General features: G+C 38.9%; 1 protein-coding gene across 2 annotated transcripts in view; it reads right to left on the bottom strand.

Annotated features, from left to right (window-relative positions):
* Window positions 1-2,087: 2,087 nt before the first annotated feature.
* NHS (NHS actin remodeling regulator) overlaps window positions 2,088-23,170 on the bottom strand; it is a 306,111-nt gene continuing 285,028 nt past the window's right edge. Inside the window, exons 4-8 of one of the 2 annotated variants that reach the window (XM_069757326.1) lie at window positions 21,282-21,471; window positions 13,525-13,656; window positions 8,633-11,563; window positions 5,797-5,923; window positions 2,088-3,198 (exon numbers count right to left, since the gene is read on the bottom strand). In XM_069757326.1, the coding sequence (XP_069613427.1) occupies window positions 2,631-3,198; window positions 5,797-5,923; window positions 8,633-11,563; window positions 13,525-13,656; window positions 21,282-21,471 (3,948 nt within the window). In that variant the 3' untranslated portion in view covers window positions 2,088-2,630. The remainder of the gene's footprint in view (window positions 3,199-5,796; window positions 5,924-8,632; window positions 11,564-13,524; window positions 13,657-21,281; window positions 21,472-23,170) is intronic. The other variant, XM_069757325.1, reaches the window with a different exon arrangement.

Raw genomic sequence — 23,170 nt, 5'->3', positions numbered from 1 at the left:
AAAGCGCTGATTTTGAACAACGAAGCCTGCCGGTTACCCGCGCTGAGTCCAGGGGCCGCCGGAGAGGTAAATATATCAACATTTTTTATTTTAATTCTTTATTTTACACATCTCTATGTATCCGATACCGATACCCGATACCACAAAAGTATCGGATCTCGGTATCGGAATTCCGATACCGCAAGTATCGGCCGATACCCGATACTTGCGGTATCGGAATGCTCAACACTAGTAACTAAACAATCTATAGAACAAGGTGTTTTTATTCCCAAAAAATAAGGTGGCAGGTCAGATGCTTTCCCGCCACTCCATTCATTCTCTATGGGGTATAAGAAAAGCCAAGCGTAGAGCTCAGCAGCCTCATAGGAAATGAGTGGAGCAGTGGTCAAGCATGTGCACTGCTGATCCATATTAACAAGGATAAAAGTTGTCTGTTCTTCTGAACAGTACAGGTGCCAATAGTCAAATTCCCTCCAATCAAAAAATTACCACATATATTGTGGACAGGTCATAACTTATTTTCAACAGACAACCCCCTGTAAGTGATATCACCATGGTGGTAGGGTGATTTTATTAGTGCCAGCTTGGACCAAAGGCAATCTTGGCCTCCTATGTTGAGAAGTCTGTAAAAAGTAACATTGACAACTGATATTTGTTAAATTTCACCAGGTTTTGAAAGGTTTGGCCGTTTATTGGAATTATTAGAACATATATTTACTGGCAACAAGATAGCAAAGAAAAAACATTTAGTGCCAATCATAATGTAGTTTTATAGATATTAGGCCATTATGTCAATGATAAAACAAGTCAAAACCACAGGGATAAAACAAATTTCATTGAAAAAGTGTATATACCACATGCACAACTTATGCAGCCGCACCAAGGTCCTATAAACCAGATGGACTCTGCCACCTGTGCTTCTTATGATCTCCTAGATTACATGTAATGGGCTTTACTAACGATTCCTGAAGCTCGAAATTACTGGTGAGCTGAAATCCGAGAAACCGGCTCACCGATGAAGGGTTTATCAGAGAGCCATGAAGAAGGTTCTCTGTGACGACAAAATAACTGTGGGCAAACAAGCGTTCAAAATGGTTCTTGCCCAGGGACTTTCCATTGTCTATATCCGCCCATGCTACACATTTTCAACAGCACTTATTATTTTGTATACTAAAATGATAATTTTCTTGTTTTAATCCAAGTTTCAGTGCACAGTTCGAAAGGTGTTTTTTTCATCTGTTTTCAGTAATATATTGTGCTCACTTGCAGTTGTCACAGTTTCGTTTATAATGGCACTTCCATCAGATATACTGGGCATTAATAATTCAATTTTTGCCGATTAAAAGGCTTTACAGAAAGCACCTTACATAGTATGTATAGCGAGTGCAAATATTACAAATCTACTATTTATCCATCGTAAAACCTTAGTATCATAAGCAGGACAACGTTAGAAAAGCATTTTCAGCCCAAACTGTCCCAACATTTCTACAAAGGGTGGCTGAGAAGGGTGACACAACAGTCGCCCCATTATTCAGCGACCTTAGCTGTGCCACATAGCTTATATTCCAGATGGCTCATTGGCATCAAGCAATTCTTGGCTTGCAGAGCTTTATTATCAAGAGCCAGTGTTACCCTTCAAGATTTGATTGGCCTTGCAATCAAAATATTAGTGAGTAGGAAAAGAAGAATGAATGCTACAGTACTTTCAAATTCTCTTTACATTAAAAAACTTAAAAAATGTACAAAAAAAAATTTGAGGCTGCTGAGTATTATAATGGTCATGGTCAAGTATTACTGTGATGCAGAACAGGACGATGGTATTCACAGAATACAATTCCCTATTAACCCTCTAAATTCATTATTTCCCTCTTGTGTGCTGCAATTAGGAACGCTACGCACACTCTCCATGATTTCTAATGCCTTTATTCATTGGCTGCATATCCAATTTTTTGTTTAATAATCCTATGTACAATTTTATCAAAAATATGTTATTTACATCCTTTTTAAGTACTTTGAAAGTTTGCTCTATTATTTGAATTCCTAATGTACAAAAATATGTCTTTTCAAGAATTATTTCTTCTTTTTTTGTCATCTGCTTATTTCCCAGGGAAGCACTTCAGCAAAGTTATATTTCAATATTTTTTTTTTACATTTTGAATTTCCCATAACAATACTTTCCCATTTAACTTATCCCTTAAAGTGGATCTGTTAGATTACCGATATACAATAACTACATTTTAAAGAAAACAATAGCTTAGGTAAACACAAGTTTCCATTATTCTTAATAATAAGTAATTGCACTAGTATTTTCTTTTGTCCATTTTCATTTTTTTTGTTCAGTGCTTTTATATGTCCTTAACACTCACAGCACCCTGCAATATTTTTTTGGGAAATTGATAGGTTTTTTTTTAATCAGGCAGGTATTTTATTCTGAAAAGTTCATTGGAAAGAAATACAAACCAATGTTTTATAAGCAATAGTAACTGGTCATGGTCCTGGCGCAGTATCTGGTGTGCAGACATCCCTTCTTTTCTCTATTGGGCTGGCACATAAATTATTTAATGGTGGCAATGTCCCAGGTTATTAATTTGTGGCAATCCATCTGTTGCACAGAAACCATAATGAAAGTCCTACGTTGAGCTCTGTGAAGATCTGTCATCATGAGGACTACCATCTGAATTCTCTGTCTCACCTTCAGAAATGGCCTGCATCGGGGCATTATATAACCGGCACCTAACACTGTAACGGCTGCTGCTTGCAGCAGGAGGCACTCGGGACCTTCCAACCCTAGAAGCCGCTGACATAGTCTTTGTTGAAAATCCTTCAGATATTACCCGAGGAGAACATGGTGATAATGGTGATAAAGCATCACTACCAGGTGACAACTGGCCAGGTTCTTCACAGCCGGACAAGTCAAGGGGCAAATCTCCAATTGACTTGGGTGTTACTGGGCTCTTCAGTATTTCCGTAGCTGACATGCGGTAACTGGAATCTGTCCTGCTGCCCTTTTTCAAGAGGAGCAGCTTAAATTCTTCATTTGATGTATTTGATTTTTTCGCATTCCGGTAGATCAGTCCCGCAGACCTCTGAGAACCTGCTGGTGTAGCTTGTTGGGGTGGTGTTACGGGTAAAGCTTTTGATTTGCTTTTTACACCAGTCTCTCCGGAATCTTTCCTGCCCAAAATTTTCCTTTTAGATCTGCATTAAACACACATGGAAAGACATTGAAATTGGGATGAAAAAAGTTAATATAATGCTATAATAGAAATGTCCTTATTTATTGTAAATAATAATTGAAGCATATGTTCGACTCTATTATACACAGCTTATACTATTATAGTATAGATTTGTTTAAGAATGAGCATTCCATTTTAATTTTATATTTCGGCCTCACTATGCTAAATTTTATCCTGGTGATTTTTTTTTGCCATGACTGATACCCTCAGGCACCTTTTAGGCACCCATAGCAGCTATAAGGGGTTTTGATTTTAATTGAGACATATAAAGCTCTACAAAAAATTATAAATACCTATCTTTGCGGTTGACAGAAATGCATATTTATCCTGATTTGGAGAACAGTACGTAGAGCAGCTAAACCTTAACCTCTTCCCAACGTAGGGCATAATAGTACATCCTAATAGTACATCCTTCATCAGGATGAGCTCAGGAGATGAGCCAGCATCATACCTCGCGAATGCCTGAAACAGAAGTGATCAAAGCTTACTCTGATCAATACTGTTTAATCAGTTAAGTGCTGCTTTCAATCTTGCCATAAGCATTTAAACGGGGTCTGTCAGCAGATTTTAGCTATGTAATCTAAGGACAGCTTAATGTAGCAGCTGAGACACATATTTAAGGGATTTGCCATTTATAAGGCTGTGTACTGTTGTTTCCTTACAATACAAGTTTTATCACCAGGATATTATCATTGCTCAGACCACATTGCAAAGGAACCCTCGTTGACCATGCTCCATCCTCTGATAAGCCGCTCACTATCAATAAACAATGTACATAGAAAGCTGTGGTGTGGGTGGAGTTAGCTTTTTGAGCTCTGCTTGATGCTACATCTAAAAACTCTGATTATATCCCAACTGCTGCACCCAGTAAACTAAGCAATATATCGTTGGAAACACCTACATCAGAGGTGCCAAACTGTATTCCTCGAGGGCTGCAAACAGGTCATGTTTTCAGGATTTCCTTAGTATTGCACAGGTGATGGAATCATTCTGTGCAGGTGATTAAATTATCACCTGTGCAACACAAGGAAATCCTGAAAACATGACCTGTTTGCAGCCCTCGAGGAATGCAGTTTGACACCCCTGACCTACATTATGCTGCTCTCAGATGAGGTAGCGAAAACCTGCTGACATATTCCCTTTAAATAGCGGGCTGTGATTTAAAATGTTATTTTCTCTATATACTGCCATATCGTAGTAGTACAATGTATAGAACAAGCGATCTTACACTCTCAGGTTTAAGTCCCATGGAGGATTAAAAAATAAAATAAAAAAAAACTAAAAAAAAAATAGAAAACTTCAAATCACTGTCTTTTCCCTGTTTAAAATAAATAAATAAGAATAGAAAAGCATATTTGGCATTGACAAGTTGAAAAAAAAGTCAGATTTATCAAAATATAAAATTATTTAAGCAGTAATATAAATGCCGTAAAGAGAGAAAGGATCAAAATGGAAAACTTGTGGGTTTTCAGTCGCTTTCATAAAAATAAAAAAAATGCAATAAAAAAAAATCAAAACGTCATATGTACAAAATGGTAGGCAAAAAAATAATCTCGCTGTGCAAAAAAAAACAAACTCTCATATAGCTCTATTGACTGCAAAATAAAAAAAAGTAACGAGTCTCAGAAAATGGTGACATAAACCGATTTTTTTTTCACCAATTAAAAAAAACAAATATATACGGTAATATTAGCATCACTGTAATTATGTTGACCTAAAAATCATGTTAATGGGTCATTTTTACTGCAGAATGAAAACAAAACCTCCAAAACAGTGGAATTACATTTTTGTTTTCAATATTTCGCCACACTTGGAAAAGAAAATCAATTTTCCATGACATTGTATGGTGAAAAGAATGCTGTCATTCACAACACAAAAATCACGCCCTCATACAGCTATGTCCACAGAAAAATGTGCAAAAATGAAAATTGTTACAATAGACAATAAGTGGCGCTAGTGTATTTAGACACTCTTCAGCTGCAAATGAGACAATAACCACAGAATTGCCAAAAAAAATCTAAAGTAAAGAATAAAATATTTTTGCGCTTAAAAAAAATGACTTCCGTGATGAGAAGATAAAAAGAAAATTGGCCAACTGGTGAATTGGTGGCTGTCGTAAAAAAGACCTACACAGAGAAACAAAGTGAGTGTTCTCCACTGCATATACAACTATCAGGTTGCTCAACTTCAATCTAATATTTAGCAGTCTTTTAAGAGATTACGGTTGATAGGAACAATAATAGACAGAAATAAAGGGGGAAATGTGGATACCCTGGTCCCTTTTATGCTACTGGGAACTGACTTTCTTCCATGTAGGACATGTGCTCTCGGGGCAAGTAATGGGATCAACAAGCCAATCTGCTTTGGTATTTTTATGAGACCTATATATATATATATATATATATATATATATATATATACATATATATATATATATATATATATAAATATATATATATATATATTCGCTATATTAAACTATCCGACATGGTAGCCACAAAACAAGTTATATCATCTGTAGTCTTGATATATTCTCAAACGAATCAATTCATTAACTCACCTGTGGATGACAGCAAATAGGTCCTCAGTAGTGCGGGGTTTGTTAGGGGATACAAAGACTTCGTCAGTGTCAGCCAGGCAATCCTCACTCATTGGTGATACAAGTAAGTCATCGCTCATTGATAAGTCTGCAGAAAAGAAGGAGATTCCCAGATATATTTATAATTAAGGCATGTTAGGTAAAATACAAGATTCCTACGTTTAAGTCTTGTTGTAAGGCAGCTCTCAAACAAAAACCATTTGAACTCTTTTATGGGGGCAGTAGTGTAGGTGGGAGCGTTGTTTTTTTTTTTTTCCTGGGGGAATGTCTACTATCATTATCATTTTATCTTCAGTGCGATCTTTCCATACGATAAAGGAGAGATGTGATATGACCTGATTAATGGGAAATATATATAAAAAGTAGCACAATGGTGCCCACTGCCCACAATAAACAATCATGAAAAAATCAGATAGCTGTAATGGCTATGGATGCAATAGTTAATTTGAGCAAGGTTGTACCAAGGTTCTATGAGATAAGAAATATATGGCTGCTTTCATTCAAAAATAACCAAATTTAATCTTTTAGTTTTGATTAACCCCTTCATGACCTTGGGATTTTTAGTTTTTCCGTGTTCGTTTTTCGCTCCCCTCCTTCCCAGAGCCATAACTTTTTATTTTTCCGTCAATTTGGCCATGTGAGGGCTTATCTTTTGCGGGACGAGTTGTACTTTTGAACGACATCATTGGTTTTAGCATATCGTGTACTAGAAAACGTGCGGTGAAATTGCAAAAAAAGTGCAATCCCACACTTGTTTTTTGTTTGGCTTTTTTGCTAGGTTCACTAAATGCTAAAACTGACTTGACATTATGATTCTCCAGGTCAGTACGAGTTCATAGACACCTAACATGTCTAGGTTATTTTTTATCTAAGTGGTGAAAAAAAAATCCAAACTTTGCTAAAAATAAAAATAAAAAAAATTGCACCATTTTCCGATACTCGTAGCGTCTCCATTTTTCATGATCTGGGGTCGGTTGAGGGCTTATTTTTTGCGTGCCGAGATGATATTTTTAATGTAAGCATTTTGGTGCAGATATGTTCTTTTGATCGCCCGTTATTGCTTTTTAATGCAATGTCGCGGCGACCAAAAAAACGTAATTCTGGCGTTTCAAATTTTTTTCTCGCTACGCTGTTTAGCGATCAGGTTAATACTTTTTTTTAAATTGATAGATCTGGCGATTCTGAACACGACGATACCAAATATGTGTAGATTTGATTTTTTTTATTGATTTATTTTGATTGGGGCGAAAGGGGGGTGATTTAAACTTTTATATTTTTTTATTTTTTTCACATTTTTTTTACCTTTTTTTTTTAAACTTTTGCCATGCTTCAATAGCCTCCATGGGAGGCTAGAAGCAGGCACAACACGATCGGCTATGCCACATAGCAGCGATCTGCTGTTCGCTGCTATGTAGCAGAAAATCAGGTGTGCTGTGAGCGCCGACCACAGGGTGGCACTCACAGCTACCGGCGATCAGTAACCATAGAGGTCTCAAGGACCTCTATGGTTACAATGGAGAAGCATCGCCGACCTCCGATCATGTGACGGGGTCGGCGATGCGATCATTTCCGGCCGCCCGGCCGGATGCGGTAGTTAAATGCCGCTGTCTGCGTTTGACAGCGGCATTTAACTAGTTAATAGGCGCAGGCAGATCGCGATTCTGCTTGCGCCTATTACGGGCACATGTCAGCTGTTCAAAACAGCTGACATGTCCCGGCTTTGATGCGGGCTCACCGCCGGAGCCCGCATCAAAGCAGGGGATCTGACCTCGGACGTACTATCCCGTCCGAGGTCAGAAAGGGGTTAAAGACAGTTTGTACAAAATGAATTCATAGTAAAAGATAGGTCCGTTACCTTACAATGAGTAAAGTAGAATGCCTATAAATACATTTTATTGGGGCTTTTGAACCTTGCTCCATTGTTTGCAATAACTTTTTTAAATCAGATTTTTTTTTTAATAATTCTTTTTTTTTATTAATATTTTCACATTAAAACAATGCACAAAAACTAAAGTGGTAAACTAAAAGAAATTATTCTCACTTTCCTTCCCAACTATTTTCAAAGCTCTTTTCAGTGCATCTTAAAGGGAACCTGTCACCTGAATTTGGCGGGACCGGTTTTCGATCATATGGGTGGAGTTTTTGGGTGTTTGGTTCACCCTTTCCTTACCCGCTGGCTGCATGCTGGCCGCAATATTGGATTGAAGTTCATTCTCTGTCCTCCGTAGTACACTCCTGCGCAAGGCAATTTTGCCTTGCACAGGCGTGTACTACGGAGGACATAGAATGAACTTCAATCCAATGTTGCGGCCAGCATGCAGCCAGCGGGTAAGGAAAGGGTGAATCAAACACCCGAAAACTCCGCCCATATGACCGAAAACCGGTCCCACCAAATTCAGGTGACAGGTTCCCTTACATTTAAAATCTCATAATATTTAACAGTGGTTCAAATATAGAACTATTAACCTCAAATGGGTTGCCTGGGACTAAACAATATAGGACCAAACTGGATCGGTCTTCGATATTAGATTGGTGGAGTTCCAACACCTGGCTTCCTCAGTGATTAGCTGAAATTTGCTCCTACAGCAGCTGAATTTAGGAAACATACAAAGCAGAACAACACAGCTCTGTATATTTAATGGCTGCTGCGTAGTACTGCTATTTATTGCCTATTCTCCAAAGCAAATTTCAGCTGACTCGAACCATCTCATATTGATGACCTATCCTCCGGATAGGTCATCAATTGTTTAATCATGGGCAACTCATGTAATTGCAAAGTTATTAAATGGAAACCCACCTCTCCATGAGGCGTCATCTATGCCTTCCAATGTGTCTTCCATCTTGCTGTCCTCTGAGGCACTTTTGGTTGGAATACCTGATACTGTTTCAAATTCCTGCTCTGGACAATCGTCACTGAGTGGATATAAAGTTGAGATCTCTGATTCAAAGCTGAGAGTATTTCCAGGCACTTTGTCATTGTTGCTTATGTCAGGCTCATTGCTTGGCAATGGAGACACCTCAGAAGTTCTGTCTTTCACAACTACCCCAATTTTAGTTCTTTTGACAGATTCAGATATGGTTATTGGTTCACAATGTATATGTGGCTCTTGTTCTGCTTTGAGTTGCCCTTCCTCTTGAGAATGACTCCTTTGTTCGGTAGCAACATCAATAATATTGGCAGAGTAATCTTGTACATATTTTGTAATGGTTTCTGGTTGTGCTGTGAAAATAGTTTCTTCTATAATATCTTCAGCCCGATATTTTTGATGTTTTTCTGGCTCCGCCTCTTTTGTTCTGCTAATTAAAGGTGCTGTCACTTCTGGTTTATATAAACCATGTCCAGTAAAGAGAGCACTTCCTTGAAAAAACATTTCTGGGCTTGAGTCAACTGGTGATGCATCAATATATGGTAGCATGGCTTCCTCAGTAGAGAACTGGCGTAATATTGATTTCCTTGGTGCTGGCACACTTGTTTTTTCAGGGGGATAAGTCTCCACAATTATTGTAGGATCTTGGGTACATAATATGTTAGTGCATTCTTTGTGTCTGGACTCCCTGCTTTGCTTGTTGACTGTTCTAAGATGAACAGATTTCAGCACTGAAGGTGTTATGGCAAGGGCAGGTGATGAATTTGGATTAAGTTCATCCTCTGGCAAATTTTGATTGATATGACTGAAAGCATGTTCCTGTGGTCTGTATGGCAATGGTTTATGCAAGACATGAAGAGCACTTAGGTCAAGATGTGTAGGAGATATAGCTGGAAGTTCTATTTCTTTGCCCCAAAAAATATTTCCACATTTCGATGGATGTTGTAAAGAGGACTTCCTTTCTGGGACCTTTGGTTTTCTTTTGCCACTTCCAGGTGATAATGGTCCCGAGAAGAAAGGAGTTGGAAAGGATGAAGTAGGTGTTTCTGATTGGCTTGAGTAACCACTAGAAGGTGATGCTAGCCCTGCCAGCTTTTCCGGTGAAGCTAATTTAAACTCATTTTCGACTGAAGGAAGGGAAGGAGTCGTGGCTCGAGATTCAGGCTGGGAATTTTGTGACTCTGAACTTTCTGGTGACTTAATGCATTCTATAACGGTTGTTCCTGTAGCAGTGCTTGAGTTTGATAAAGACCTATAAGGATCATTTGATTTCAAGTCATTGAGGAGCCACAGATCTGCATAGTGATGCTGTTCACCTCCTTCTTCTTTATATGCTGGAATTTCTGGAGCGATAAATTGAGTACTCTTTGAATCATCATCTTCCTGATCGACCCATGAAATGTCCTGTTGATTTGGTGGAGAAAAGTTTTCTGTTCTTGAAGGTGTATTTGAAATCTCAAGTGGCAGCATCATTTCCCTAGAGGTGTGAAGCACTTGCTGTCCACTGGTTATCTTTGGTTCTTTCATGTCAGAAATAACTGTGTGGTTATCAGAAAGTCTCAAAGATGAGCTTCGTTTTGGTGGTGACGGCTTTGCCTTTGGTTTCTTAAATGAGATGTTCTGTCTTCCTTGATTTCTGTGATCTATATAACGTTGCCAAACACAGTCTGAGCTCATGGAAGAAATACCAATCTCTTGGTCATTCTCAGTCCCTGACTGTGCATAGTTACAAATATAACTTCTGTTACTGTTGAGACCACAGTCAAAATGCATGGAGGTATAGTATCCTTCAGTGTCCACCGAATAATGAGAACCTGTATCTGCTTTCTCTGATGCTGGCTTTTCAAGAAAACTATCATATGTGCCCATACTAGTGAAACTTGGGCAGCAAAGGCCATCTCCCTTTATGTGCTGTGGGCTAAAATCTTGACGGCATGATGCATCATGGTGATGGTGAAGATAATTCCATTCACTATCACTTGTATTACTATTATTTGGATCATCAAGTAAATCAGCAACTGTCGATGTAAAGGAGCTGGCCCTATGGGCTCTTATGCTGTCCAAGTGGTCATCATTGTATTGTTCAATGGTAAAGATATTAGAATCTTCACCAGTATGGGGGGCAGTGTTTAGAGATAACTCTGAATCGCAATGGGAAGACCCAGTCAGTGGAGGAGAGGCTGCTGGTGGAATTGTTTCTGATGTCTGAGAAGGACATGTAGAACTGCTTCCACTCCAGTTTCCACTTGATGACTGATGATCATCTTTTTGATCCATATGTGTACTCAATAACACTCCAGCAGTCGAAATTGAGTGAACAGGGCTTCCAAATGTGTCAGAATTTGAAGAAATATCACAGCTGCCTGAATCTGCCATTCTAGATAGCCTTGATCTACCTCTCTCCAAAGGTGGACTGTGGTGAGAATATGATAAGCCTAGGGACTGGTGTTCTGGGGAGCACTCAGCACTTAAGCTGTCTTCCTTGTTCTTAAGTGACCTCTCTGAGGTTATATAACAGTCATCTTTATAAGTTGTAGATGGAACACAGTCATGTTCATTGCTTGCTCTAGCACCTTCTCTAGGAAGACTACGAGAACGAATTCGATTAGACACTGTTGTGGTGAACATTTGGTCCCCAGACTCCGTTAGTGCTGCAATGTTTCCTGCAGAATGAGAGAGTGATGCAACACCTTGGCCCCTTTGAGCTCTGATTCTTCTCCTTGAGGGAGCAGCGATGAGAATGTCCTCCGTTTGGCACTCTGTATCTCGAGTTCCAGATCTCCTATTTGCAGAATTTGCAATATCAGGGTTGTTATGAACTAGAACATTACGATCTCGTGCTACAGGAGACTCATCTGAATCTGAAAGTAAAAAAAGAATGTTACAATAGAAGATTTGTGGAGCGGATTTCAAAACATAAATCTGCCGTCAATTCTGAAAGTGTGAACACAGTCTAAGAAAGCTGCACCTTGCCTGGTTTCCTCATATTATTTTAATTTTGTATCAGCACACAAAGGGAGTTACATGACTAATACCAAGTTTTATTTATGAGGTTACAAGTTTTTGGTAACATTATTTAATGGAGATAGCCAAGCACTGTACTTTATCCATCAGCTCCATTGACCTTGATATCTGTTTCAATCAATGAAAATCTGTTCTATTTATTCCTGTTTCAATTTTTTTGACCCAGTAGCTCCTGCTTTCTCCCTACTTTGAGCGATCACATCACTGCTGGGTCCTATTACTGTATATATCAGGGGTGTCAAACTGCATTCCTCGAGGGCTGCAAACAGGTCATGTTTTCAGGATTTCCTTGTACTGCACAGGTGATAATTTAATCACCAACTCATTATTTGTGTAGGTGATTAAATTATCACCTGTGCAGTACAAGGAAATCCTGAAAACATGACCTGTTTGCAGCCCTCGAGGAATGCAGTTTGACACCCTTGGTATATATAGCACTTGTGTAGTGTTGTGTATACAGCAAATAAAAAGGCAAAAACGGTAATACATTTTCTCTGCCTTCTTTATGGGGAGTCTGGCTGTGTCTGACAGCCGTCTCACTGCTCCTGCAGCTGCACGATTGCGTGCAGATGTTTAAGATGTAGTGATGTTTTAGAATGTCACTGCAGAGTAACACGGACCACCCAGACATTTATCGCCTACGGGCGATCCAAATTTTGATAAAGGGGTTGTCCACTTTTCAGGCCAATATTTTTTTTACTGAAATGCAGATAATTGGGGCCAAGATCCTTTTTGCAATTGTTGGCAGCAGAATGAGTTGACTGAGAATCTGTTTGTCAGTCAGCTATGACAGTCTACTTGGACGTTTGTAACCCTTTCATCTGACTTTTTCTGAACTCCTCTTAACTGATTTGTGATCATAGACCACATAAAAGTAGATAGTGTACAAAAGGCTTTTATAAAAATGAAATGTATGATACCCATTTGTAAAAAGTAATTTTTCGCCTTAAATACATGCATTTAAGTAAAAAAGTCTAAAAGGATGTATAACCCCTTTAAAGAAAAATAGATATTTTATGAGTGAATCCACGGGAAATATATAACATTAAAACATGGTATTAGTAAAATAAACATATGTATATATAGCACACGAATATATTGTGATATATTGAATATATTGTGATATATTTTGTGATATATTTACCGCTATTCCAGCTTTGAGTAGTGTTTTGGACTACATTTGGAGCATTATTTCAATTTGATCTTTTGTTATCCATTCGGGTTTCACCTCCTACATCGTATGTATACACTGAGCAGTGGCTGAAACCAAGACTGCCGCACGGTGAACAGAACGCTATTAACCTGCAGATTAACGCCATATCTGCTGGTTAACAGCATTATTTTACATGACAGGTTTCCTACAGTAGTTTCCTGAGAAGTAATCCAAGATAGCCAACGTCACCTAATAAACCATCCTAGGTATGCTTTAGGTTGCTTTACAGCCTAAAGAAATGCTTCTCTGGACACGAGTCTTGACTGTCTCTGTGTTATGCTGTAAACTGCAAACAGAAAAACTGATCTCCTGTTCCACGTCCCATTGTAAACTTGTCAGCCTGAGTGGGAAAATACCGTAAGTTATGTCTGTTCATGATGCTGCTGGTCTGCTTGACTATCGAGACACGTTTCGAGCAGCGTTTCTCCATGGCATAACATGCATAAGAAGGGTTGCACCCTGATATAGATCATGGTGGCCATCTTGGATCACTTTTTGGAGAACCCCCTTTAATTTAGGCTGACATCTAGCATGTATCTTTCCCTACTTTGCATTTGTTTTAGTATGCTAAATTCAAATTCAGACCTATTTCTTGTTGTACTCTTCTCGGAATTCCTGATATTGTTTTTCTTCTCCTCAATTTCCTTCTACGTTGCAGAACTGATTGTGAATGAACTAGGGAACAGCGTATGCTTGCTTCTCTGTCAAAGCCAACACCTAAAAAGGAACAGAATGACTAATTAATTCTTGATAAAAATTGCTGAAAGTACCATATTACTATAATGCTATAAACCCAGGAAGAGTGGTCACTTCTCAACTAAAACCCACGGGAGTTACAGACCCTAAGATCATTAAGTCAAAACTTTACTATTACTCTAATTTCTGTGGAGAGTAAGCATGTACGATGATCTGGTAATCCATTCAGAGTCTGGATTGTTCTGGACATGCGCAACCGATAATTACCCTTCAATATGATATATCCGTTTATTATTCTTTATTATAATTACTATTCTAATATATTTCAAAGCTATTAACGCAATCAGCATTTTGGGGACATTTCTACAGCTCAGCACGAAAACACTGCCTATACACATGAAGTTTGCTAAAAATATGTCATTATCGTGTGTTCCAAAAGCACATAATGGTATGAACTGCAATATTCCTAAATAAATCCTTGAACAAAAACACAGCATGTAAGCTTCCATGTACATGTATCCATTGTGCCTAAGTATAATACAGCATCGATAAACTGTCATGTATGGTACACATACTATACCCTTATATATAAAATCATGGCCAAAAGTGTTGGCACCCATGAAATTGCTGCAGAAAATGAAGTATTTCTCCCAGAAAATTATTACAATTACACATGTTTTGTTAAATACATGTTGATTTCCTTTGTATTTACTGGAACTACACAAAAAAACTGAGACAAAATGTAAATTGAACATCATTTCACACAAACCCCCCAAAAATGGGCAGGACAAAAGTGTTGGCACCCTCAACTTAATATTTTGCTGCACACCCTTTGGAATAAATAACTACAATCAATCATGTCCTGTAACCATCAACAAGCTTCTTACACCTCTCAACTGGAATTTATGACCACTCTTCATTTGCAAACTGCTCCAGGTCTCTAATATTTGAAGGTTGCATTCTCCCAACAGCATTTTTAAGCTTTCTCCAAAGGGGTTCAATGGGATTTAGATCCAGAGTCATTGCTGGCCACTTCAGAACTTTCCAGGCTTTGTTTCCATCCATGTCTGGATGCTTTTTGTAGTATGTTTGTTGTCATTGTCCTGCTGGAAGACCCATGACATAATATGCAAACCCAGCTTTCTGACACTGGGTACTATATTGCAAGATCCAAAAAAAGAAAGAAATGTCCGGCTTCACCGAGTCCGTAAAAAACCGATTTCTTTATTAACAAACTTTAAACATGGAGGATACAGACTTCAGCACAACCATATGGGTAAGAATCTCAACGCGTTTCTGGAGACTAGGCTCCCTTAATCATGTTCTGTTCTTTACCAAAAAGCTCTATCTTGGTCTCATCTGTCCACAAGATACTTTTCCTGAAGGATTTTGGCTTACTCGTGTACATTTTGGCAAACTGCAGTCTAGCCTTTTTATGTCTCTACATCAGCAGTGGGGTCCTTCTGGGTCTCCTGCCATAGCGTTTAATTTTATTCAGATGTCGACATATAGTTTGGACTGACACTGATGCACCCTGAGCCTGTAGAACAGCTTGATTTTGTTTGGAACTTGATTGGAGCTGCTTATCCACCATCTGGACTAGGCTCCATTGCAACTTTTCATCAATTTTTCTCTGCCGTCCACGGAGATTAGCTATAGTGCCATGGGTTGTAAACTTCTAAACTTCTTGATTATGCGGCGCATCGTGGATAAAGTAACATCAAGCTCTCTGGAGATGGACTTGTAACCTTGAGATTGTTGATATTTTTCACCAATTTTGGTTCTCAGGTCTTCAGACAGTCCTCTTCTCTTTCTGTTCACCATGTTTTGTGTGCCACATACAGACAAACAATGCAAACATTGAGTCAAGTTCTCCCCTTTTTATTTGGTTTCAGGTGTGAATTCATATTGCCCACACCTGTTACTTGCCACAGGTGAGTTTGAATGACCATTACATGCTTGAAACAAAGTTGTTTACCCACAATTTTTGGAACGGTGCCAACAATTTTGTCCAGACCATTTTTCAAGTTTTGTGTGAAATTATGTCCAGTTTGCCTTTTTTTTCTCTATTTTTTTGTGTTGTTTCAATGCACACAAAGGAAATAAATAGCTGTATAACAAAACACGTGTCATTGCAATAATTTTTTGGGAAAAATACTTCATTTTCCAGAACAACTTGAAGGGTGCTAACACTTTTGGCCAAGACTGTATGCAGATCCCGATGAAAAAAACAATTCTGGGGATCTATTCTTATAACTCTTGTTATTTATAAATATGTAGTGATCAAATTTTATAGCGGTTGTCCGGCCTTGCGGTACAAATGTAATAGCAGACTTCAGAATCTTCCCATCGCGCGCACTGAGACCCGCAAGGATTCTCCGTTGCCTCAACAAGGAGCATTTTGCATACTTCCGGTTTGTTCTGATTAGACATGTCCGGCATCGCTCAATATACTTGAGTTGAATGTATGCAAATGCCAGCATCAAAGAATCCACACAGCACGCAGTGTGCGTCATGTGAGGTTTCAGAAGCCTGCAGTCATATAGATTGACTGCAGACTTGTACCTTAAGGCTGGACAATCCCTTTAATTTTGCAACCTTTTCCATAAGTCAGAACTGGACAACTACTGATCTGTATGTGATACTTTTTAAATGCAACCTATCAGGTGAGTCCAAACTACGGTCAACATGAATCAGAGACAGGCTCAAGCGTTACAAATATCTATGTCTGTGCTGCATATTTCAGAGTAAAACAAGATATTTGTAACGGTGGAGCCTGCTTCTGATTCACGCTGCCCCCATGGTTCATGTATTAATCACCTGTTTGCTTTTTCTTTTACAGGATTGAAGAAAAAAATTAAACTGAATTGAGATTTCAACTCTTTCTTCTCGAGTTCTAGAAGTTCCTGCAAGAAACACTAGCCAGCTTAAATTAGCAATGTGCTAAGGTTTATGCTAGAAATGGCATTTCATCTTGTTCTGTTCATGCATCAGTTACGTTCTTCATGTTGTAGGGGCATATTAGTGCTGGCACAATGACACAATAAATCTGCGTAATGCTTTTTTCTATTCTTCTGGCTGTCACTAGGTATCACCAATGGGACTGGTATTAAAGAATGCGTGGTTTAGGAAAAATTATGTTACTTTAAATGAATGAGTATATGAGACAATATATAAGAAACTGACGTTTACATTCTCTGCTATTTCAATGTAATCTCTTTTCTATTTTCCTCAATCGTCCATTAGAAATGTTAAAAAAGCAGTTATGTGAGGACCCCTACCGTTATCGAGATGCCCTAAATCTGGCCATCCTTCGACACCAATTTGAAGTTAAAAGCAGATTCGCTAGATGCTTTATTGGTAACTCAAAAAGTTGTCCTATTTGTATGAAACCTGATGAAGGGCTTTTTAACAGCCTGAAACGTTACCTCGATATTTGAATTGGTGCACTTGAGTAAAATATTACGAGGATATAAAACAATGAAGTGCTGTCTTCTGATCTGACATGTTTTGGATTTTGATACTCAGAAGATGAGCAATCAGAAGACATGCCCCACAATTTTGGCGTTGTGTGTGTCCTGTTGTAATGTAGCCTATGTATCAGTTTTGAGTATGTTGACTAAATTAACATATATTGGGCATTAATATTACTTTGTATGTACTTTGATAATCTCAGATATATTATATCTGCATTTTTATGACCAGTAGATTTAACCTGTTATGGTATACACATATAGAATATCAGAACTGTCATATATTTGTCAACCCTTTATACGTTATTTACCAGCAAATTAAATAAACTTTGCAATCTAGTAAGTATTCTGTCACCTCATGTCTTTGGATCACAGAGATGTGATTTGTAGACCATGTTAATAGTTTTTTTTTCTTGCATACTTTTTTCAATGTATGCATAAAACAATGGTAAATGAGTGATAAGCAAGATGTACTATGAAAATATGGCCTTAAGGTGACAATGCGTGGGAATATTTGTGCAAGCAGTACAAATAAATGGAAAATAACTTTTACTGTCCATATACCCTTAACTAGTTGCTAGCAGACGATTGATGGTAACTATCCCTACCTTGCAGCTGTCATTGGTAGATAAGATTATATTCCTACAGGACCGGACAACATTTTGACAGAATGGCTCGCATAAAACTTCATCATTTTGTTATGAGCGTCCATGTGACGATCGGATGATTTTGTAACTTCCTATTATGTTTCATTTCAATGACTGCTTTTGTTGTGTTAATTGAATGATCTAGAAATGCAGGTTGTAAACACCACAAGCCCCTATTCCCACTTGTTAAAACAAAATTAAATGTAAAACAGGGTATTCTTTCATAATTGGAGATGCACTATATCTATTAAATCTAAAAACAGGAAATGGAGTTGTGCAGTCCTCCACAGCAGGAATTCCTGCATTAATGTATATGAATGGTCACAAATTTAAAGAGTAACTATACTTTTAAAGGGGATCTTTTACCAGTCTGAACATGTTAAACTGGCGACATTTTGGAATAGTGGCTGCTGAGCTGAGTAAAACGTATATTTTAATTTTTCCTCACCGTTGTGGACATATCAGCTTGTAAAGCTCAGGTTATAATTTGTGAGAAACCTAACAGGATGTTACCAAAGATTTGTTTCTAGGGACATGAACTTTGTTTCCTGCAAGACCTTGACCAATCATAAACAGGAGTTGTCATGCAGTAGAAAAAAAGAACACGCCCCGCTCTCAGCAATGCTCTCTGCAGCTATTGTGTAGCTGTGGGTCATTACAGACATTTTCAGCTAATCTCAGGGCAGTCAGTCTAGGGGGCAAGACAATACAGCAGAGCTGACTGACTACAGTGTTTTATGAATGCTTTGTTTTTATGCATGCTTTGAACCATTTTGTAAATGGAATGCAGATGGTAGAGTAATATAGGATTTATTATGCTTAGCTTATATAGCGCTATCCTATTCAACAGCACTTTACAGACATTATCATCACTGTCTCCAATGGGGCTAACAATCTAAATTCCCTATCAGTAAAGGTACCGTTACACTAAAAGATTTACCAACGAGCACGACCAGCGATACGACCTGGCCATGATCGTTGTGTGGTCGCAGGAGAGCTGTCACACAGACAGCTCTCCAGCGACCAACGATGCCAAAGTCCCTGGGTAACCAGGGTAAACATCGGGTTACTAAGCGCAGGGCCGCGCTTAGTAACCCGATGTTTACCCTGGTTACCAGTGCTAATGTAAAAAAAAACAAACACTACATACTTACATTGTAAACGTAAAAAAAAAAAACACAACATACTCACATTCCGGTGTCTGTCACGTCCCCCTCCGTCACCTTCCCGCACTGACTGTGTCAGCGCCGGCCGGCCGTAAAGTAGAGCACAGCGGTGACGTCATGATGCCGCTGGATCGGCGTCACACACGCCGATTCAGCGATGACAGCGGGTGATCAGCGACCAAAAAAAGGTCCTGATCATTCCCAGCGACCAACGATCTCCCAGCAGGGGCCTGATCGTTGGTTGCTGTCACGCTTAACGATTTCGTTAACGATATCGTTGCTACGTCACAAAAAGCAACGATATTGTTAACAAAATCGTTATGTGTGAAGGTACCTTAAGTCTTTGGAATATGGGAGGAAACCCACGCAAACACAGAGAGAACATACAAACTCCTTGCAGATGTTGTCCTTGGTGGGATTTGAACCCAGGACCCCAGTGCTGCAAGGCTGCAGTGCTAACCACCAAGCCACCGTGATTTATGGCGCACCGACAAATTCACAACTTTCATGGTGACAAAATTTGTTAATTCCTCAATAGTAGGTCTCTGGGGGTCATACTAGGGAATGATAAGCCAGGAAGAACATGTGTCCTGGGTGCAAATAGCAGGGGGAGGGGGGCACCAAGAAAAATGGTTCTATCTATGGCTGAGCAAACAAACATAGATAGAAGAGCTACCACTGTGTTATCTGTGGTATTACATAGGAATACAGGTAGAATCTATTACATTATCTGCACACAGTTCTCACTGTGTTATCTGTGGTGTTACATAGGACTGCAGGTGACATCTACTACATTATTTGAACTCAGGAAGTTTTAACTGCATTATCTGTGAAGTTCCATGGGATTTCAGGTAAAATCTACTCAGAGTTATCACGTGTTTTCTGTGGTATTACACAGGACTGCAGTCAACATCTGCATTATATGTACTCAGAGTTATCACTGATTACATAAAACCTAGCATATGTTATCTGGGGTGTTACATAGGACTGCAGAGAACAGGCTAATGTGCCTTTTAATTTTGGCTACTGTTACTAAATTGTTAGTTTATGTCTGATGTATGGGCGTGTAAACACATAAATGTGTGAACAGTGAAAAAAAGCATGGGCTTTGCTTGAGGGCAAAGCCAGCAGGAACAGCTGTGTTACTGTATGTGAATGGTGCAGCCAAAAGCAACTAGCAATTACTGTGGGTTTTTAATTGATTTTGCAGAACAGTTATGTTATCCATAAAACCATCTGTAATGCTGTTGCAGGTAAAACAACTCACTGTTTAACAACAACCAACTAAAAAAACTGTACCCATGCACCAGGACTTTGACAGAGCATGGCTAAGGCTACGTTCACATTTGCGTTGTGCGGGGCAGCATCGGCGACGCAACGCACAACGCATGCAAAAACACATGCAAAATGCAGCTTTTTGTGATGCATGCGTTCATTTTTGCATGATTTTTGGCGCAGAAAAAACTGCATCATGCAGCGTCCTCTGCGCCCTGACGCTTGCGCCAAAATGACGCATGCGTCACAAAACACAAGACAACGCATGTCCATGCGCCCCCCATGTTAAATATAGGGGCGCATGACGCATGCGTCGCCGCGGCTGCGCCCGACGCAGCACTGCACAACACTAATGTGAACGTAGCCTAAATGAACCTTAAGATTTAGATTGAATGGGTAGTGGGATGCCAGAGTAAATCTTTGTCCCAGGTGTAGGAAATTCTAGCTATGCAACTATCCAAGAGTTTGGTGGGTGGGACGGTTTCCAGCTGCCATAGCGTGTCTTACAGGCCGGGCAATGCTCACTGGGAAAATGCTAAATAAATTTCAGGAAGAAAGTAAACTGTGTCTGTAATATTGGCAAGTACTGACGTTTAGCTACTCTATTAGTCCATATCAGACCCCTTTTACAAGCCTTGCAACATGACTTTGGATATTAACCAAACTAGAGTTATACCAAAGCGGATAGCCTTAGTTACAGGGTCAGGCATTGATTTATAGAGCAGCTACTTCTACTACTAGAGAGACAGCTTCTTTCTTTCCAGAGAAGAACTCATTTGCACTCTACAATATTCGATAAAACAGTGGTGGCATATGGTAAATTTCACCATATCTGCTGTACCTTATAGAATCATAATTATTACCATAACGTACAGTATTTTGGAACTAATGGGAGGATTTTGTAAGGAGATGTAGCCTATTTTGTCTTCAGTAATTCTGTATGAGTGTTGCCTGCCTTTCAGTACCAAACTCCTTTCGAACAGTACTTATCTGTACTCCCTATTCTAGCATGCACTGAATGTTTACCATTGGCAGTTTAAGAAGTAGGACAGATTTACGAAAGTCTTTAACGTATTGCACTCTACCGGAAACATTGATGGGGATAATGCAAGAAGTGATCACTTGGGACTCCTGCTTCATCTTCTCCTCGGGGGTGGGGAGCGGTAAAACTTTGTTCCAGTTGGTCTGTTTATCCAGTGTAGATGGAACATTAGGAATTGGATTTTTTGGCCTCTCTCCTAAAACCATATCATCTTCGTCCTGGGGTGGATGGGCCTGTCAAACAAATACAGTTGTTATTTCAAAAGAGAGATGGATACAGTTAATAAATTCAGAGCAAAGCCATGTTAGTGAGTCAATTAAACCAGTTTCTGATTACATTTACAATCAGTTTCCCCTTTTCTTTATTCACATTTTCATTGGTGGTTGAGGTAGTGGAGCCATGCTCAATAACAAATCTACCCCCAACCATTGCGTCTTAGGTGCTCCCCTCTCTGCGTATTCTAACAAACATCACAGAAAATAGCAGCCATACTAACCAATACCTGGTCGCAATACTAGTGCACGGTAGGATGCAGGAAGCTCCCATCATAAAAGACCCTATTGAGTGCCTTTATAGAGCGCTGGGTAAGCCTGCTTGATCAAATACTATGGGCGTGATCAGTAAGCCAACATGGTGCACTACACATATCTCTGTGACTGGCAACCTATATAAGTCTTATCTGTGTGCATTTATAATACTAGACAACCACCCCCTCCATGAATGATAAGTGTGTGCGCTGTTTCATTCGTATTCTTCACCTTTGATGCTTCTGGCTTTTATCATTGGGGCCTGCTACATCAAGTAGTGGATTAATATTGGAGCCAGGTATGTGTAAGTATACTTGATTTTTTTCTGTGATTTTTTTTTTTTTTTTTTTTTTTGGGGGGGGGCGATTTTATGTCTTTTTCAGTGAATTGTTTTAAATTTTAATGTATGAGCTTGCCAGATAATGATGCGGGTTGTTAGCTTATGCATTCTTGCCAAAAATATCACCCGATACCACTTTTTTTTTTCATCTTTTGCAGAGTATAGCCAATCCATGTAGCGTTGATGGGGGAAATTGGGATGTCTGTCCTTGTGGGGTGTACTTATAGGGTGCTTGACAGCCTGCCTGATCTAATGGCATGGGTGTCACTAATAAGCGGTAAGCCACACTGTGCACTACACATACAGTATGTGTGACCGCCGCCCTATACCAGCGTTATCTGTGTGCATTTACAATATTAGACAAACCATCATCCCATGATTGATAGGTGTGTGAGTGGTTGTTTTAACTGATTTTGTACCAGGGCCCTTGCTGCATCCTGCAGTGTACAGTATTAGTATTGTCACTAGATATTGATAAGTATGGCTGTTTTTTTCTGGGATGTTTTTAGGATTTGTCCTTTTCAGTAAATTGGCCTCAGATTTTACTTAATGTAGGCTAGTGAGGGTAATTTTATCCAAAATGAATTCATCCTTGGGTGAAGGAACTGAATATAAAAATATTTTTTTTACACCAAAAAAATACAATGATATATTTAGTTTTAGGTCACTACAGATTCTTAAATCACATCATACCTTCCATTTGAATAGATAATATATAAGTAATATTAATAAACATGTATGTTATGGAAAAAATAAACTATACATTCAATGCATGGACTAAAAACACAGCAGGCAACATAAGAGTACATATCGATATAATAGGAAAGCAAAACACAGACAACACAAAATAGAATAAAAAATATGAAGCAAACAAAATGTAACAAGAAAATACTTTGTCTTAATCCCTGTGTTTCCTAATAGTCAAATTCGGTTCTTGCTTATAGTACATAAGTCTAATTTCTATGTAAAGTTCAAAAAGCATCAAAATGAAACATAAGACTTGTCTTTAGATTGTAATTACTCTCCATTGTTTATCTTCATCACGTGACAAAGACTTCTCTCTGT

This window comes from Ranitomeya imitator, chromosome 3 (assembly GCF_032444005.1).
Source record: "Ranitomeya imitator isolate aRanImi1 chromosome 3, aRanImi1.pri, whole genome shotgun sequence".
In the NCBI taxonomy this organism is placed as follows: domain Eukaryota; kingdom Metazoa; phylum Chordata; class Amphibia; order Anura; family Dendrobatidae; genus Ranitomeya; species Ranitomeya imitator.
This window is presented reverse-complemented; position numbering and strand designations above follow the sequence as displayed.